Here is a 16,859-nt window from a genome sequence, read left to right as displayed (position 1 = left end):
TAATTAATTAACTAACTGAATTGACCAAAAATGAGCACCTTGATACAATTCAATACAATTTGAACGAAGCGTTGTTCCATATGACTAACTCATCTGACTATATTGCCAACTCGGTTGCTCGAAGTTCCACACTCGTTACTGCATTTCTGCTTATCGTGTTTCATTCACGTACCGTTTTCGGCAAGTCACCAAAAAGGTTACAATAATGACACTGGGGCGCTTAAGGCACTTGCCTTCAATCAGCCTCTTAAAAGACGGTAATTATTTTTTTTATGGAAAATAGCTTGACTAAGAGGAGAACGATCTTGAAAATGTTTTTTGATCAGACCTGGATTATCACATTTCGCAGCGTCGGTGTGTACTTACACCGAAAAACACTAGCAAATATGAATTCTTTGGTTCCTTATCTTGGGCGAAATGACCTCAAAGCCATGTTTCACAGCCCGATTCCAGAACCAAGAGACACGTGAATTCGCTAACTCGTATTTTCCTCGAGCCATTAAGCTCTTGCTTCTCTCTGATAGGTTACTTTCTAGTTCTTATGTACATGTTGCCTCTTATGTGATCATTGTGTGTGGAACGTTTCCGGTTGGAAAATTCGCCGGTCATAGTGAATGGCGAAAGTTGTTTCATTGTCTTCGATTCAACACGACATTGAAAGACTGCCGAACGTGTACTGTAGGTTTTATTTTTTGGTGGAAATCCCAGGCGGCCAGCAATATTAGCGAATCATGAGTCCAACTGCATTTGCCTCGGATGCTGCCAGTTAGGTCGGCTCAATTCAGACGAGAAATGCATATACCCGACAATAACGTCTATCAGTTTGTCCGCCGAGATGGTGCCACGATAGGCGCCAGTTCATATCGCGTTATTTCCACCGTCTAGAAGTCTGTAGTACAGCTGCAAAGTTGAACCGTGTTGGACAATGACCGATGTAAAGGACGAGGTCGAATCATAAAACGGCGAAAAGTCGAGAGGCTGCCGCATGCGTACGCACTGCACGATACTCCACTACTCTACTCATGATGGAGTCGGCCACTGACGAGATCCTGGGGTTTTGTCAATCAAAAAAAAATATGTTCCTCATGCTCTGTTGCTCAATCTGGGACACTTTCTATGAAAATGTGTATCACGCGAGCGTGACCAATCACTTGGTTTGTGCCGAAGTTGGCTTCGACGTGGAGGAGCCGCATGAGTTGGAAAGTGACGAATCACGTTAGTTTTTCTGTTTCAAGTGGACCGACTCGACCCGGACTGATCTGTTCATCTGTATATCTGTCTTGCACGCACAGAACCACGTTAGACTAACACAGGCCAGGCTAGCTCAAGGACAGGAACCAGGTGTCATTCCGATATGATCATCCTTGTGATTCACTGAAAACGCTGACGTGCACGTACGCGCAGCGCTACCTGATTTCATGCGTACGATGTATATACAGGTCAAACGACACTCAAAACTTTCGAGTGTTTTTTGGACGCTACAGAGCCCCACATTGCCCACTCGGAAAAAGAGCAGTGAGGAGAAAATTTGGGATCTTTTCCAGATTAGCCCCGCCAAAAAATTAACCCCCACCACACGAAAAAGATTACGAAAGAGAGGATATGAAATTTGCACTTTTAGTTTTTATCGAAGAGGGTGAAAGTGGGACATGTCGTTAATAATTTGCATGAAAAGGTCCGTTTTTCGGTACCTTTGCCTCCACTAAAGATCGGTGTGTGCCGCATTGGCGTTTACTCTGCATCTTGTAGACGTGTCAGAGAGATTCGATGGTTTGTGTGTGATCTCCAGTCGTTGGGTACACAGAGTCTTCGGTATGATTAACCGTTTCATCAGCATAATTCATGTCAAATAATCGTTCAGTTCCTTGGTATGATACCCACATATCGGAGCTGATGTCTGAGCCGGGAGCGATGCACGCCTGGATTGTGTCCATCAAAGTGGCTGCAGTTAGATCTGGCATTACATACATGAACACCTCTTTAGTGTCCCGGCGGATCCCNTGCTGGGGAAGGACTCGCCCTGCGCGGCCAGATATTAGCTTTTTCTCGATCTCGACGTGTAGACCTGGGCCGCCGATAACTGTTGGAGTTTGCAAAAGCCGCCAGGTGCAAACTTCGCGAAGAAAGCTCTTCCAGTCAACACCGGTCGTGTGGATAATAGATAATTCCTCTGAGCAGAACTTGATCTTTGCCAAATGTTTGTCCCAGCAATAAATGAATAGTATTACTGTCCTAAACTCCATCCTAGACCGCTCCAACCAAGTTCCCATTCGAAGACCGATTTCTAGGCGACACTGTCGGGTATTACACTTCCATCTGTCAGAAACAGTTGAAAGTGTCATTTGATGGCCATTGTTGCATAACTGTTGCTGATGGATCACTCCGTGGCTTTGCAAAAACGTATTGGCTTTTCCTTGTCAAGAACGATAGTTGAAAGCGTCAGAATGTTCATTTAAGGTTCTACGTCCGAACGGAGAAACTTTTTGCACAAAATAAGCCTCGATGTGGATCGGTCAAGGTTGTGTGCGGAAAGTAAATTGGAGCTGGCAAAAGTGGCGGGATCTAACTTTTCGCACACGCACTTTATGNNNGTGTGCGGAAAGTAAATTGGAGCTGGCAAAAGGGGCGGGATCTAACTTTTCGCACACGCACTTTATGCATTGGTGGCGGGGCTTATATGGAAAAGATCCAAAATTTGTCCAAAAAACGTGTTTCTTTCTATTCACAACCAACTGGGTATGCGCATCCCCAATTATCCGCTGTCAATAAACCTCATGTTACTCATAGAGTGCTAATTCCACCATGACATCGCGGGCGCATACGATAACGTATTAGCCTTCAAATGACTGGATCACGTTGCGATCCTGTCAACTTTATGGGGGCCTTGGACAGACATCCCGAGTAAAGTATCCAATCACCGGACTTCGTAAAGGTGTTATATCTATCGAATCTAATCGGTTAACCAGCCAATCTACATTTCCAATTTTTTCTGTATTTATTACACATCACTGGAAACTGCAGTGTACTGTTCAAAGCCCAGCGTGCTGCCCTCAAAAGACCAGTCTAGCGAATGATTTCGCTACCAAAGTCGATCGCGTCCTACTCTGGCAGCTGGAAGTTAGTGTTTATGCTTTCAAAACCCGTAAAGCTAGACATGGAAACAACAAGAACGTGGTCCAACCGACGTATAATGGACAATCAAGTGTATTGGGCGTTCAGGAGATACACATAGCATTGCTAGACCCGTTGTAATTTCAGCTTTACTACTGCATTTCTAAAACCATCTGTGCGTAGTGGCTGTCATTCAGAAAGCGGTTGATCTGTTTGACAAGCTTGGCAACCGACTTGCATACGTTTCGTCATCGAATGAGGACAACATCGTCTGTTGAGGTTCCCGATATGGAACTTTGAGTCCAGATCGCGAATATCAAACAGGTGTAGTAGCTTCGAAAGTATACGGTAATGTTTGCAGAAAGGTGAGCGAAACTACACAAAAAGCTTCAGTTTTCCGCTTTCGTGCGCAGCAGAACAGTGCAGTGCCAAGGTCGACAGGTCAGACAACTACAAGCGGAATGTTGGCTCGGCAGCATGAGTTACGGCCATCACGTGCAAGTCCAGTTTGGTGATTCTGATTGGCGACGCAACCACAACGAATTCACGATAGAACACGTTATGACTGGTCGACCAAATGATGCATGGACAAGCAAGGGTAAGTAGGTCAGTGATACATACACACGTGCTGGAGAATACCTGTGAAAGGAAGAAGGCCTTCGCTGCAGAGATGTCCATTAGAAAACACCAACTGAACAGTTACAGTCTATTGGACAGGAAACCCGAACTCTCATTGGCATCTTGTGTACAAAAACTGAATATCCATCTTCTCCTTGGACGCGTCTTTCTGAACTTTCCTGGATATTCATTGATTGTTGCTCAATATGCGAGGCGAACGTGTTACCACTATTCCACCAGCGCACGTTGGACGCATCTGAATTCTCACGTCTGAACGGGTGAACGTGATCTCACTTTCCAAAAGACGCGAAGCAGATTTCCGAAGAAACACACTACCCACATGCCTCATCAGTAGTATCCACCGTTACACTAGTATCGGCACTAATGGTAAGATGAATTCATGGAGAATAATTTTCAGCAACTTTATGAGTAGTTTGTTACGAGCATAGTTCGAAAGCTCAGTTAGGGTAGAAAGCAACAAAATTTCACAAACTTGTCGGAAATAAGTTTCCGCAAACTAATTTGGAAATTAAAACCACTCAATTCAGACATATGATGCGAGAACTTTTAAACTGGTGGAGAACCTTCTGGGAGCGCATACAAACAGTCAATCTGAATTGAGAGCAGTTTCTTAAATTGCTTTGCGTAAACCTCACTAGTTCCAGATGAAAAATAATCTTTCTACTTGTTGGTGAAACACGGCAATTTCCAGTTGACCGCAGGACCTAAGACACAAACCCACGAGATAAACCTCAGCAGGGATGAAATACCAGACAGTTCTTTTCAGCCCTCTAGCTCAAAGTCTATTCGCTGGTAAGATTAAATTCCAACAAGGTACAGATGCCAGCTGACTTGATTTATCCTATTGCTTCGTGTTCGAAAGTCTAATATGGAAATATCCTGCTTCGCTCACGATTTCCTGTTCGTTGACATGGCTGTAAAGCAGTGTCATGATAACCTTCCAACCCTCGCCTACAGGTGGCCTATTTTCCTTTCATTTCGGTCCCCGATGGGTCGGCCTCACAAGCATCCTCGTCTGTTCCTTTCTGGATCTTCTGATCCCCAGTGCAGCATCAATCAGCCCATACCTTCTAATCGTAACCAGAATACTACAAGGATTGGCTCAGGTACGTAACATCCTACAGTTATCCACTGGTTGTAGATAAATAACCTTTGCGCGTTGATATGTCTTTTCGTTGATGACTTCCCTGTGAGCCCCCCAGAAAACACTACAAGGAAGAGAGAATCTCTGGTTCAGAAAAGAAGCTGGAAATATTGGATAAGGGGTGCACCACCCTTTTGATGCCTAGCTATCGTGCTATTCGAAGGTAGCGCGAGTGTCCAGATACTGCCAGTTTGCCCAAGCCTAGGTAGAAGTGGTCTAGATCGAGGGGTTGGATTCGAACCTTCCGATCAGCGCCTGAATCACCGAGCTATCCCACTCCCGTTCAAAGGACTAGCCAGAAGAAAATCAAGGCGCTGTTGAGGCAGTGAAATCACAGGAAACGACGTGAAGGATCTGCCGAAGGAAATTTCGGTAGGCCGAACCAATAATCCCAGAGTTGAGATCCACGCTGATGTTTAGCAATATAGTGGCAACTGGATTTGAAGACAGGTATAATGTGCGAGTGACACCCTTGTTGGGGGCGAGATGGCTGAAGTGGTTAGAGTACGAATCCACTGACCTGAATGTCCGTGGTTCGAAACCAACACCTGCCTCTCGATTTCCCCTGTCTAGACTTAGTCAACCAGTATCCCGGCCCTCGTGCTTCCTCCGGTTGGCATGGTAGCTAGGTAACGGAAGGGTGCTAGACCTGAACGATGATGAATGATGATGAATGACACTGTCGTGGATGAATTTTATCGATCGATTTAGTTAGCGAAGTTTATCAGGACGCACATCAGCCAGCAGAATGACAGGAAGGCTTGAATGAGAGCCCAGTGGCAGTGGACTGTAAGCTCATCGAATGTGCCCGTCGAAGGACTGCTATCGGAATGAGGAGGGGCCTGAAAAGCATGCCACTCCATGTGACACCCAAATCAGTAGCATAAAACTTGAGGTAAATGGGTGTATTAGTTACGATTCACTAAGTGGTTTGCAATTGTAATCCATGCTTGAAATTCAGGAAGATGAACGAATAAATAAACACGCCACCTTACTGCGCGAGCATGACGTTAAGTCACTTGATTCGTTCAGTAGTATTCTGTGATGCCTAGTGACTGACAGTTTGTTGAAAACTTTGGATTGCTATGGCATGTTACTCAGAAACCGAAAGAAACACCCGATGGAAAGAACCACGACGGGATGCTTTAGACGGAGGCTACTAATTCAGCTTATACCGCTATATTCAGTAGCCTTCTGGCAACGTCCATGCCGGCCACGAAAACTTGAGACATGTTATTTCGACGTCATGATACCATCATACAAAAGCTTCATCGATGCGTTCAAACTTCAGATTCTTACCTAAACGGTTCGGAGCTGAAACACGTGGATATTCAAAGCGTGAGTATAGTCGGGAACTTATCGCGAAGTCTGCATGTTTCGCAAATTCGACACCAGAGCGACTGAGATAACGGGACTCAAACTTCGTGGACAAAAACTGACAGCTTTTTGCTTGGACTGAGTGTCTCGGCCGTTATTTTTCGTAGACAGTTCACTCTTTTCATTAGACCGGTTATCATTGTGTGAACAAAAGAACAAAATGAACTTTAGCGGCACTTGAAGAGCATTCCCAAGGGGAACGGTTACCATTTAGGTGAAAACGTTCAACCACTCAAAATGATAACACCTGAGACCTGTATAGAACTCGAAGGAGTGCCCCTTGAGGATGATGAAATTTTCACCGGTGCCTGTCGGAATTCGGACTTTAAACTATCGCAGAATGAGCAAAACAGATGGTTCTTAAATTATTTTTTTAAAGAAAAATTGATATCTTTGGAGGATCTCAGCCACAAAAAACGTTGCACAAAGTTTGACCAAATGTATGGTCTGTCAGCACTGGGAACTACCATAAGATTGTTTTGTGTCTTCATATAACCTTCTGGCACTTGCAACCCACAAATACTTGTGTCTTTTTGTTTCGCTACCCTATTCGTGACATTCTCAAAATCGCCGTTTTGTCTCATCTCAAAATAAGCTAAAAGATTGTTCGTAACGAAACTCTGATCTCATAAATCAGTGTGATCATCGATCCATGTATTTCATCCAAATATTGGATAAATTCACGAACGAGTGATTTGCGTTTCAATTTGTTTTCTTCTTCGAAACGCTCATGCGAACTATTTTATTTTCCAGGGTGTTATCCTTCCGACGGTGAGTTGCTTAGTGGGTCGTTGGGTCCCGCCAAACGAGAGAAGTCGCACTATGGCTTTTGTGAACTCTGGTGAGTGTACTGAAGCGCGGTTTGGCCATTCGGCCGACCACATTCTACGCCTTTTTATTTCCCTGGTCACTGTTCAACATCGTAGCTGTGAGGACTTACTGTTGCTCTAACTGTGAAGTAACAACAAAAAGTGGTAAAAATTTGTTTCGTTTTGAAGGCGAGCCGGAATGAATACTCTACACTGTTCGGAAGCCGCCTACTGAGATCCTGTACAAAGAAACCTAAGATTTCGGCGAACGTAGATATTAAGGCTCATCTCCGGAATAACTTTGGGCTAAGGAAAGTACGATAGATCTGTCTAATTGCATTCTGTCTTATGGAACACATGTTGGTTGCGGTAAACGGACTTTCAAACTCACCACAGATGCATATGGGAATATGGAAATCGGCTGACCTTCTCTTGTCCACAGCCAGGACAAAGATACTCGTGATACTTCACGCCTAAGAGTTTAATTAAGGGTGCAAGATTGCATGTCTAACACAGCCAGATGTGCCGGATCCTTGTTCTTAGGGGTTCTATTCGTTGGTTCCATGTAGTCTGTCTCCACGTTGAATTTCAACAAACTGGCTTTTACCCATAATTCCCCTCCAAACAAGGGTCACGTGTCCAACGGGCTAGGATTACTGGAAGCCACAGTGGAAGACGCTTTGCTCCAACGCACTTCATGGAATAGGGGTCAAATTTTGCTTGATCAAGTGTAATGACGGTGGTCGACGCGTACTGCAACGAGTAGACCAAACCGGAAGGTTACACACAAGCTTGTGAAGAAAGACGTTGGTGTGCACATAGTTCACTCAGCTAATATAAATTTGTGATTCAGTGGAACACATAACTTATTTGTACTGTAAAGATCTCTTCAGGCTAACTTGGTTCTCCCGTTCGGTCTACATCTCACGAAGTAAGGCTTCCAAAATTCACACTGCCCCAACCTGGTAAGCCACAGTATTTTGTTCATTACGGAACACGTCTGATCAAGCTATTCAAAGATCTTGGTCTCTCTCGTAACTCAGGTCATCGAGAGCGGCTCGGTTTTCGTCTTATGTACGCAGTCTAGAAACCCGCGGCATCGAGAAGACATCAGTAATCCAGATACTGCCCAATCTGAATCGCAAAAAAAACTGAAATCTGAGTCGCAAAAAAAACTGAACGGATTCGACTGTCGATTTGACCACGAATGATCAAAACGGTATTTTTCTCTCCAAATCGATACTTTGAACCATAATTGATCCTGCACGCTAAAGAATTGACAAACGAAGAATAAACTATATTCTTTTAGGCCAAATCACGTGACCAATGATGTTTCGGGAGAGATTGGTGCTCATGAATGTAGGTAGCCTCTTTAGGTCTCGAGTAAATTTTGGAAGAATCGATTGTAATACAACTAGCCTGCATGGGATGATACTTCATTTCGTATGTTTTCACGTAGATCAACAAACAATCGACACGCAACCTCAGTCTGCTTGCGGGCTCATGCACGCTGGTCCACTGAGTGAGCAGCTCTCGACAAGAAATTTTGATTTAATCAACTAAGGGCTCTCTCACAAACAACGATGGTTGGTTTTCTGTACAACAAATTCATCCTACTGACGTTCAGTGCCGTCGAAATTCAGGACCATGCTTGCGGCATTCATTGAGTGGTAAACCAGTACGAGCAAGTTACAGGAACCAAGCGGAAGAGAGATTCAAACTTAGTTAAGCGATACACTGGGAGCTGAAATATCGCGTCTCGGATTTCCAAACCCAAAACTGTGTATTGTTCGATCTTCACGCTGTGGTAACTACGTCTGCGACCAGACATATTTCTCAGATCAATGCATATACACCTACCAGTGACCTACCCACCGGTGTCACGATTAGAATCTTCGCTTTGGTTTCCTGCAGTTTTGATAGGACGGTTGTAGAGCGCGATCCGACGACAGAACAGTGGACTTCGAACCTTATAAAACCCACGTTGAATGTCATGCTTTTTATCTGGAATTTCCTCTTGAGTGTCATGAGGTTTCCTGTCTGCTGCGAGAATTCCATAGCAGGGAATTTCTGGCATTCTAAAATCACTCCCCACACCCTGGCTCGTTTGTTTTTCGAAAATGAAGTTAGTTTGAACCTTTGGACCGGTATTTGAAGAAATGTCAAACATCCGGTAGCGAGGACCGGATTATTTTATCTTCACACGGATATTTCAGGCAATATGGGTGTAGAAATGAACGAATATTGATCGATAAGCTAACCCCCCACAGGAAAAAACACGGCAACTCCCAGTTAGCGTTTGGGCTCCTCCGTCCAAGAAACAAAACTATCGCACCCATAAATCAGGACCGCTTGCGTTGTTGACTGATTCAGTCCAAGCGGTGAGGTTGGTGAGACCGCAGACGAAGCGTTAAGTTAACTATATGCCGTGCGAACTAAAATCCTCTTAGCGAAATACATTCAGTTGCAAACTAGTTTGGTTTTGCGAGACACTCATCTGGAACCCAGCTGAATAGTGCAGCACGAATGTACATGTATCGCGATATCGCGAATATCGTAGCGACTGAAACATGAGGCGGCCTGGTGCAGCACATTCAGTTGTCTGGAAGCATCACAAACGGAGAGATTCAGCTGGGTTCCAGGTGAGTCTCTCGCAAAACCAAATTAGTTTGCAAATGAGTGAATTCCGTGCAACTTGGTATCAAGTAGAACATAAGGTTGACGAAAACCCGGGGACTACACCTACCTGATGAGCCCCAAGAAGGGCGGAACCGGTCGTGGGGTGTCGACGGATTTTCAGCAACTTTATGCGTAGTACATTACGAATAAAAACTCACATTAGTGTGGGAGTCTGAAATCACTTGCTTAATTCAATAAGTTGCAATCCTGAATGTGCGCCTCAGAATGACCTATTTCGAATTCAGTTTGTAGCAGATCTTCTTATAAAGTTTTCACCCGCAACCAACTCAGTTCGTTATTGAGAGATAGTCAGTCCAACTTGCGGTACACGTTATTGTCTGTTTTGTTGCAAAGACATCATTGATACCAAAGGAGGGGAAGCACTGGACTCGGGTTTCGGTCTTATTAGAGCTCATCAGCAGTGGATATCCAATGGCCGTGCTGGGGTTCGAACTCCGGAAATCTGACGTGCGAAGCGAGCGCGTAACCACTGTTCCACCAGCGCACGTTGGACGCATTTGAATTCTCATGTCTGAACTGGCGAACATGTTCACTCTTGAGCAATGTGATTGGTATGCCCGACACATGCACTGGTGGAGTATTGGTTACACGCTCGCCTCGCACGTCAGATGTCCGGGGTTCAAATCCCTGCACGGCCATTAGATATGCACTGCTGATGAGCTCTAATAAGAGCGAAACTCGAGTCCAGTGCTTCGCCCCCCCCCCCCCTTTGGTGTGGATTCACCAGAATAATTGCGCCAGGACAGGAGGACAACTGTTCAAACGAGAGTGGTGTGAACAATACACATCCCGTGAACTCCACGATATGCAGCATTATTAATCACCTTATCGAAAGCTTTGGAACGTAACCATTTATGAAAAATTTTCGCAAGACTTCCCAGCTGATATCTTTCTACAAATCAGCCAATCAGATGAGTTTCAGAAAGAGGTGTGTACACCGCCTACAGGCTGCATTATATTACGCTTTGCCCAGACGCAAAATCGTTGTCGACGAAACTGAATGTTTTCCACATGTCCACTGTTCTGAAATACAAACTTTGTCGATTACTTGACCAGAGAGAATAGGGAATACACCTGTTGGTAGTGTGAGGAGATTTGGGATTTTTGTGGGATTTCGTCCTGTAAGTGAAGCCAATCTATGCTGAAAAGCCGAGAAGCACTGTACAGCTGTTTTATCCTTATTGGGAATCATCAGCAGTGCGCATCTCACGGTAATACACCTTCTTTAAACATCTACAATCGAACAAATCGATAGAGCAACCAGAAAACCAGTGCCAAAATGGCTGGATGCTTAAGCGTGAGCTGACAGTACACGTCACAACGGATACTCTCCGGCAGTCAACGGATCTCCTTTTGAACCAGTTGTCGTTCTAAATCCGCGATGAATTCCAGTTTGAGCGCTAAGTGGGACTGCCAGATACTCATCGGACTGTTGAACACGTGACGCATTCCGCCGTTGTTTGGAAAGTTGAATAAAGACTTTGCTTGTTAGTTCCACCCTCTCCGTGGAATCCTGGTCATGAATCTAATGTAGAATTTAGTTATTTTCCTTTTTGCCCTTGTTTGTTTGAATGGATGGGGAAAACACCGCTCGTTCGCCGATACAGCAGACTGTTCCAAAGAGGCACTAATGGTCTCAGTTCCACATGTTTACGTGGATGGCGCGAAGTGGCTCGAATTCACTGACCGGAAGTTCCATGTTTCTAACCCGACCTCAGCATCTCGACTTCCCCTGTCTGAACTTAGGCAACCTCGGAGTATCCCCGCTCTCGAGTTTCCTTCGGATGGCATGGTAGCTAGGCACCGAAAGGATGTCACAGCTGAACGATTACGTTTATTTATCACATGTTTACGTTTAATGATTTGGTGTAAGTGTCTTCGGGATTTGTAAACAAATTTCACCAATTTCACCATTTCGGCCTTCGTCCTTTCGCCAAGGTCATCCAAAGACACCGGTTCTCTCAGTATGCAGACCCAGAAGACTTTGAATAAACCTCAAAATTGTTTCATTTGAATCGATCAAGGAAATAGTTGATATACCTTTCAAGCATTTTCCTACAGATAGGAAAGAATAGTACAACTAAAATGGCCGATCTGGGAGGATTGTAGTGTTCTTACTCCCAATTTGAGTCCGCGAATAAGGATCTTTTCCCCCAAGTGACTACTTTAACAAAATAGTAGTGAACAATCCTAGGAACTCCAAACGACCTTATGATTTTTGTGTTTTTGACTCTGCAACCCCTTAAAGGGGTCCGTGCCGTCGTGTGAAAGCTGATAGGCACCTTTATCGATTTACTCTGACCTCGATAGGCCAGTATATTTGAAATCCTAGTTTGACTCCAATGCTCTTTGCTCGCGGCCACTCTTGGCGGTACCCAGTGTGTTTCTCGAGGAAAATTTCCACCAGAAGAGTTGGTCTCATGACTTTTATGTGATACGGGAACTCTAGTATAGTGGCCGAGCTTGACACTGCGTGCAGTTTTTCTAATCAACGCTACGACTGACTACGTGTTGTGAACCCTGCCACCCGATGCAAGACCAGTTATGTGGTTAAAATTGCTTGTTAATCAGACAGCAGTTGACCTGTTCACTCGTCTTGGCAACAGGCGTGCGAAAGTTTCATTACCATGTGACACAGTTAGGAAGCGGACGCGATGGTAGGTGTCACGATGAACAAACAGGGGAGATTTCCATCACATATAAAAACGACTGCGTGTGAGAGAGATCGCCGCAGCCTGCCACATTTTTGCTACCCTTTTAATCGGGTGCGGTAGTCCATTCTAACACAGGTCGTGGCAGAATATTCTCCTCTGGGCAGAAACAGATCATTCCGGGAAGGCAAAATATGTTGAGTAATGTGGAAATGTATGTACGGACTACACAGCCACTTTAATTTTCATAAGCAGACTCATCTACCTGTGACGTGCTTCAGAGTGAATAAAATGATATGTATAGTATGTATATATGCATAGTATATGTATATATGGTATATATATATAGTATATACATGTATATAGTATGTATGTATAACATGATATGTATGTATGATATGTATGAATATGTACCCTTGTTTCAACGTTTCTAAGTGTAACTGAAGTCTAGTATTTGTCACCTGTTGAGCTCGCGTAAACGAGTTTCCGTGTCCACCCCTCTTTACACCTTCCGTAAGTAATCCTAGTCGCGTTTAGTTCCTCACGTGGACCACACGATTTAGTGAGCGTTATCATGGCTGTAACTGTGACTCAGTACTCGTGTGTGTGTGCAACCGGTCGTGGTGTTGAATTCCACTGTCACATCGACCCCTGGACTGCTCTGGCCAACTGCGTCAGTGCATTGGTTTGACGCCGCACGCAAGGACCGCTGGCAGAACTCTACTGGATCCATTGAAACACATGCTGGTACAGGCGGTCTCACCAGCATTCCAACGTAATCATCATCTTACGTCATTGGACTGAAAGTTGCACCCACAAGTCAAAACTGCAGTTGCATTAAAACTTGAAAACTTAAAACTTTTGTAAAACTTTTGATTAAAACTAATGTAATCACATCTGAATAACTGATCGTTATTGGTTCTCGTTGATCAGAACGAATCACCCGACGCACATATATCGTCTACGTCAGCGTAACCAATTGATGAAAAACTTGAATCAGTGAAGAAATCGGTCGATAGTTTGCTTATCATCAGGTTAACATACACCACAAATACATGCTAAGAAGCAGGTGATTATGTTAGAAACAAATGTTTGAATTGATTTCCACCAAAATGATTTTCAATTTGGTGGACGAGGGAAATACTCTCGAACTCTTGCGTCTCGCTGTTTCCCCCTGGATCTTCACTGAACAGGATATATATTAGTGTAACTGAGGACTTGCATACAAATCCACACGGTGAAACCGAAGGCAGAGTTCTACTCACGGAGAGGTTGAAGATTGATCAACATCCCGCGACCGGTTTCGTTCTTTTTAGGGCTCATCAGATGGATGCAGTTCCCGTCAACCTTACGTTTCACCGTAGAACCAAATCGGGCAGCTTTCGACAAAGAGACTCATTTGCGTGTCAGTTTGGTTTTTCACAGAAGACTCAACTGAATCTCTGTTGGAAAATTGGAGACTGCACCCACGGGATGGGACCCAAGAAGGGCGAGACTGGTTTTCAGCGACCTAGTGAGTAGTTTCCTCTAGGAAAATATACGTGACATTTCCGACATCGTAGCGACTGAAACATAAGGTGGCCTGTGTGCAGCACATTCAGTTGAAGAACATCATAGAAACGAGAGATTCGGTTGAGTCTCTCGTGAAAACCAAATTGATTTGAATGTGAGTGTACTTGTCGAAAGGAAGGACGGCTCTTCAAATCCAGTTGTGTGACCGTGCAAACAGAACACCAGTCTGCAGAAAAGGCATCCTGTACACATAAACGAGGCCTGAGACCAAGTTGTGAGTGAGTCTTCCGAAATGATAGCTTATTGAATCGCATTTTCCGTGGCAGATGGATCAAACATTCCTCCAGACCGAAGATTTCGTTTCCCTAATGCGGTCCTCTTTCGGTCTGATGGTTGGTACATACAGACGTGTGCATTTGCAATGGGCCAGGATTCAACCAAATTTTAATTTGATATGAATATCGCTCACAAATGTCGTTATTTTCCTCCGAAGAGCGGCGAAGCAATTGACACAAGTTATGAAAGTGTCTCTGCTTATCCTATTAATGGATTATGGGTAACTCACTCATGCTGCTTGCCGTAAGTCCTCCTGATCGGCCAACCTGAATATTTTGAGGACCGCATTTCTGGACGTTCAAATCTTCCATTTTTATCCTCCGAGGACCACCAACAAGCTGAAAAGTAACTGGTTTGTTTGTTTGTTTGTTTGTTTGTTTGTTATTTACCTGAGTATATATATGTATGATGATAACAGTATATGAAGGTACTATAAGATGGTATTGTTAATCAGGTAGTTGGATTACAAACTTTCCGCCATTGTCCGTGGAGCCATCGTTCGTGCACGATTTGGTGGGTTTAGACACACTTCCAAGGAGGAACTGGATGCCAGATCCGATATATGGGTCAGACAATCTACGGCTCCAGATATGCTAAACTCATCGCGGTTTCTCGAGACAGTGGAATCAGTTGGGACAGTCTGGTTACTTGATCTGAATTTCCGGTGATATCGCCGCCTAATGCTCAGCATACTCAGTTTGGGCGCGTAGAAAATGAACGGGAATGCTGCATCATCATTGTCTCGCTGGTTAAGATGTCAGGTTTCTGACCCTAGTGACTTTAGCCCCCAAATCAGACAGGTGCTTAATACGTTCCATCCATCCCACTACTCCTAGGATGATAACGCCAAATCAATGCTGACGTCGGAATTCAAACAGCTCTGCTACGTCACCGCACACGATGACCGCCCGAATACCAGGCACTGTTGACAACACACTCCGCACCTTCTGCGTTGATCATCACATTTACCATCAGTAGTAGCCCCCCATGTCTTAAATGTCTTGAAACTAGAGCGAAGGAATAATTAACGAGCAGATGAAGTTGTCTTGATCATGATGTAACCTTTGGCTACCGTATTATTGGTTCACGGCTAGCCGAACTCACATTCAGCATGACTACGGCGTTCATGGTGTCACTTCAAACCTGAAAGAGGCAATCGAAAACACAGTCACGTTCACAGTGACTGGGGATTAGAATTCTTGCTCACTTGTTACGTTATGCAGAGCATGAAGCAAAGTCTGCGCGTGAAAATGGAAACACAGTTACCAACTCCAGCAGGTAGCAGTGGCCCACCTCTACTTCAGCCTAGCGTGATCGATGGCTTTTTTCTGGTCAGTTTATAATTATCAGTGGCTATCTTATTTCTTCACAATTGTTGCACACATACAACTGACCGGCGATTGCGCTGGACGCAAGTTTTAAACTACTGGGTGATAAATCCTTGTAGATGACCGCCTTTGGGGTTCTTCCAGCGTGCTTGCAGCTGGGATTGCATTGAAAAGCTTCACAGTGGAAGAGATAAGCAAGCAGTCCGGTTTGTCTAGAGTGATTTACGTTAAAATTCGTTAAAGAATTTGTCACAAAGTTGAGTCCTGTTGTACAATCTTGTCTCTATTGCTTTCACAGTCGTCTACCATCAGGTCCAACTTGGTCGCAATCTGATAAACACCATCTTTAGGGGAATCATCTTGATTCTTGCTTAAATCGGAAGCACCGGAGGATCTTGCTGAACACTAATGTTATGATGTCGATGATGATGATGACGATAATGTGGGTTAGAATCCTTAGAAATTGACATAGGGTTAACCTATGACGCGTCGATCAGATAGGTGGTGCTTCTCCCTCTTTCTTACCATCTTGAGATTTAAGAAATGGAAAAAACTATCCTTCTTTTGTAATGCATTACTCATAAGGTTGCTGAAAACTCCTCGACAGCCCACGAACGGCGCGAATTCCATGCAATTTGGTTTCGAGTAGAACAGAAGGTTGACGGAAACTCAAGGTTATGCCTACCTTATGAGCCCCAAGAAGGGCGAAACCGGTCGTGGACTGTCGAGGAGTTTTCAGCAATCTTATGAGTAGTGCATTATTACAAATATACATGTATGGCGATATTTCAAATATCGTGGCGACTGAAACATGAGGCGGCCTGATGCAGCACATTCAGTCGCCTGAAAACATCACAAACGGAGCGATTCAACTGGGTTCCAGATGAGTCTCTCGCAAAGCTAAATTAGTTCGCAAATGAGTGTATATTCGCTATCCTTCTTCGTTTTCATGCGTGAATTCCTTCTCTGAAAGATACCACTTCGGAGAGTCTTGCATCCCTGCCACATGTAAAGCGACCAAAAACGCACCCACGACCGAGTAGATTTTGCCTTATTCAGCAGCCCCATCAATATGTTAGCCGAAATTATTTGAAACGAAACTCCCTGTGCCATCCATTTGTTGATAGAGATTCATTTTCAGACAAAACGACAGACACACATTCAGTGCATGTTGATGTCAAAGACGGGAGACGACAATTCGGGATTTTTGTTTCAGTACAGCTGTACATCTTGTATCAAATATCTTCAAAAT

General features: G+C 44.3%; 3 protein-coding genes across 3 annotated transcripts in view; 2 read left to right on the top strand and 1 right to left on the bottom strand.

The window, feature by feature from the left end:
- Window positions 1–1,742, bottom strand: part of T265_07104 (hypothetical protein) — a gene marked incomplete at both ends in the record, with an annotated part of 4,390 nt that extends 2,648 nt beyond the window's left edge. The window contains one exon of the mRNA XM_009172547.1: window positions 1,692–1,742. Coding sequence (XP_009170811.1) covers window positions 1,692–1,742 — 51 coding nt within the window. The remainder of the gene's footprint in view (window positions 1–1,691) is intronic.
- Window positions 1,743–5,306: 3,564 nt separating this feature from the next.
- On the top strand, window positions 5,307–10,281 carry T265_07103 (hypothetical protein; the record flags this gene model as incomplete). Its single annotated transcript, XM_009172546.1, has 2 exons — window positions 5,307–5,480; window positions 10,114–10,281. The coding sequence occupies 2 exons, from the start codon at window positions 5,307–5,309 to the stop codon at window positions 10,279–10,281; spliced, it is 342 nt and encodes a 113-aa protein (XP_009170810.1).
- A 353-nt stretch (window positions 10,282–10,634) lies between these two features.
- T265_07102 (hypothetical protein) lies at window positions 10,635–16,357 on the top strand (the record flags this gene model as incomplete). Its single annotated transcript, XM_009172545.1, has 4 exons — window positions 10,635–10,710; window positions 11,388–11,648; window positions 13,748–13,836; window positions 16,193–16,357. 4 exons carry the CDS (start codon window positions 10,635–10,637, stop codon window positions 16,355–16,357), a joined length of 591 nt encoding a protein of 196 aa, XP_009170809.1.
- Window positions 16,358–16,859: the final 502 nt, after the last annotated feature.

Source organism: Opisthorchis viverrini (assembly GCF_000715545.1).
Source record: "Opisthorchis viverrini unplaced genomic scaffold opera_v5_161, whole genome shotgun sequence".
In the NCBI taxonomy this organism is placed as follows: Eukaryota; Metazoa; Platyhelminthes; class Trematoda; order Opisthorchiida; family Opisthorchiidae; genus Opisthorchis; species Opisthorchis viverrini.
This window is presented reverse-complemented; position numbering and strand designations above follow the sequence as displayed.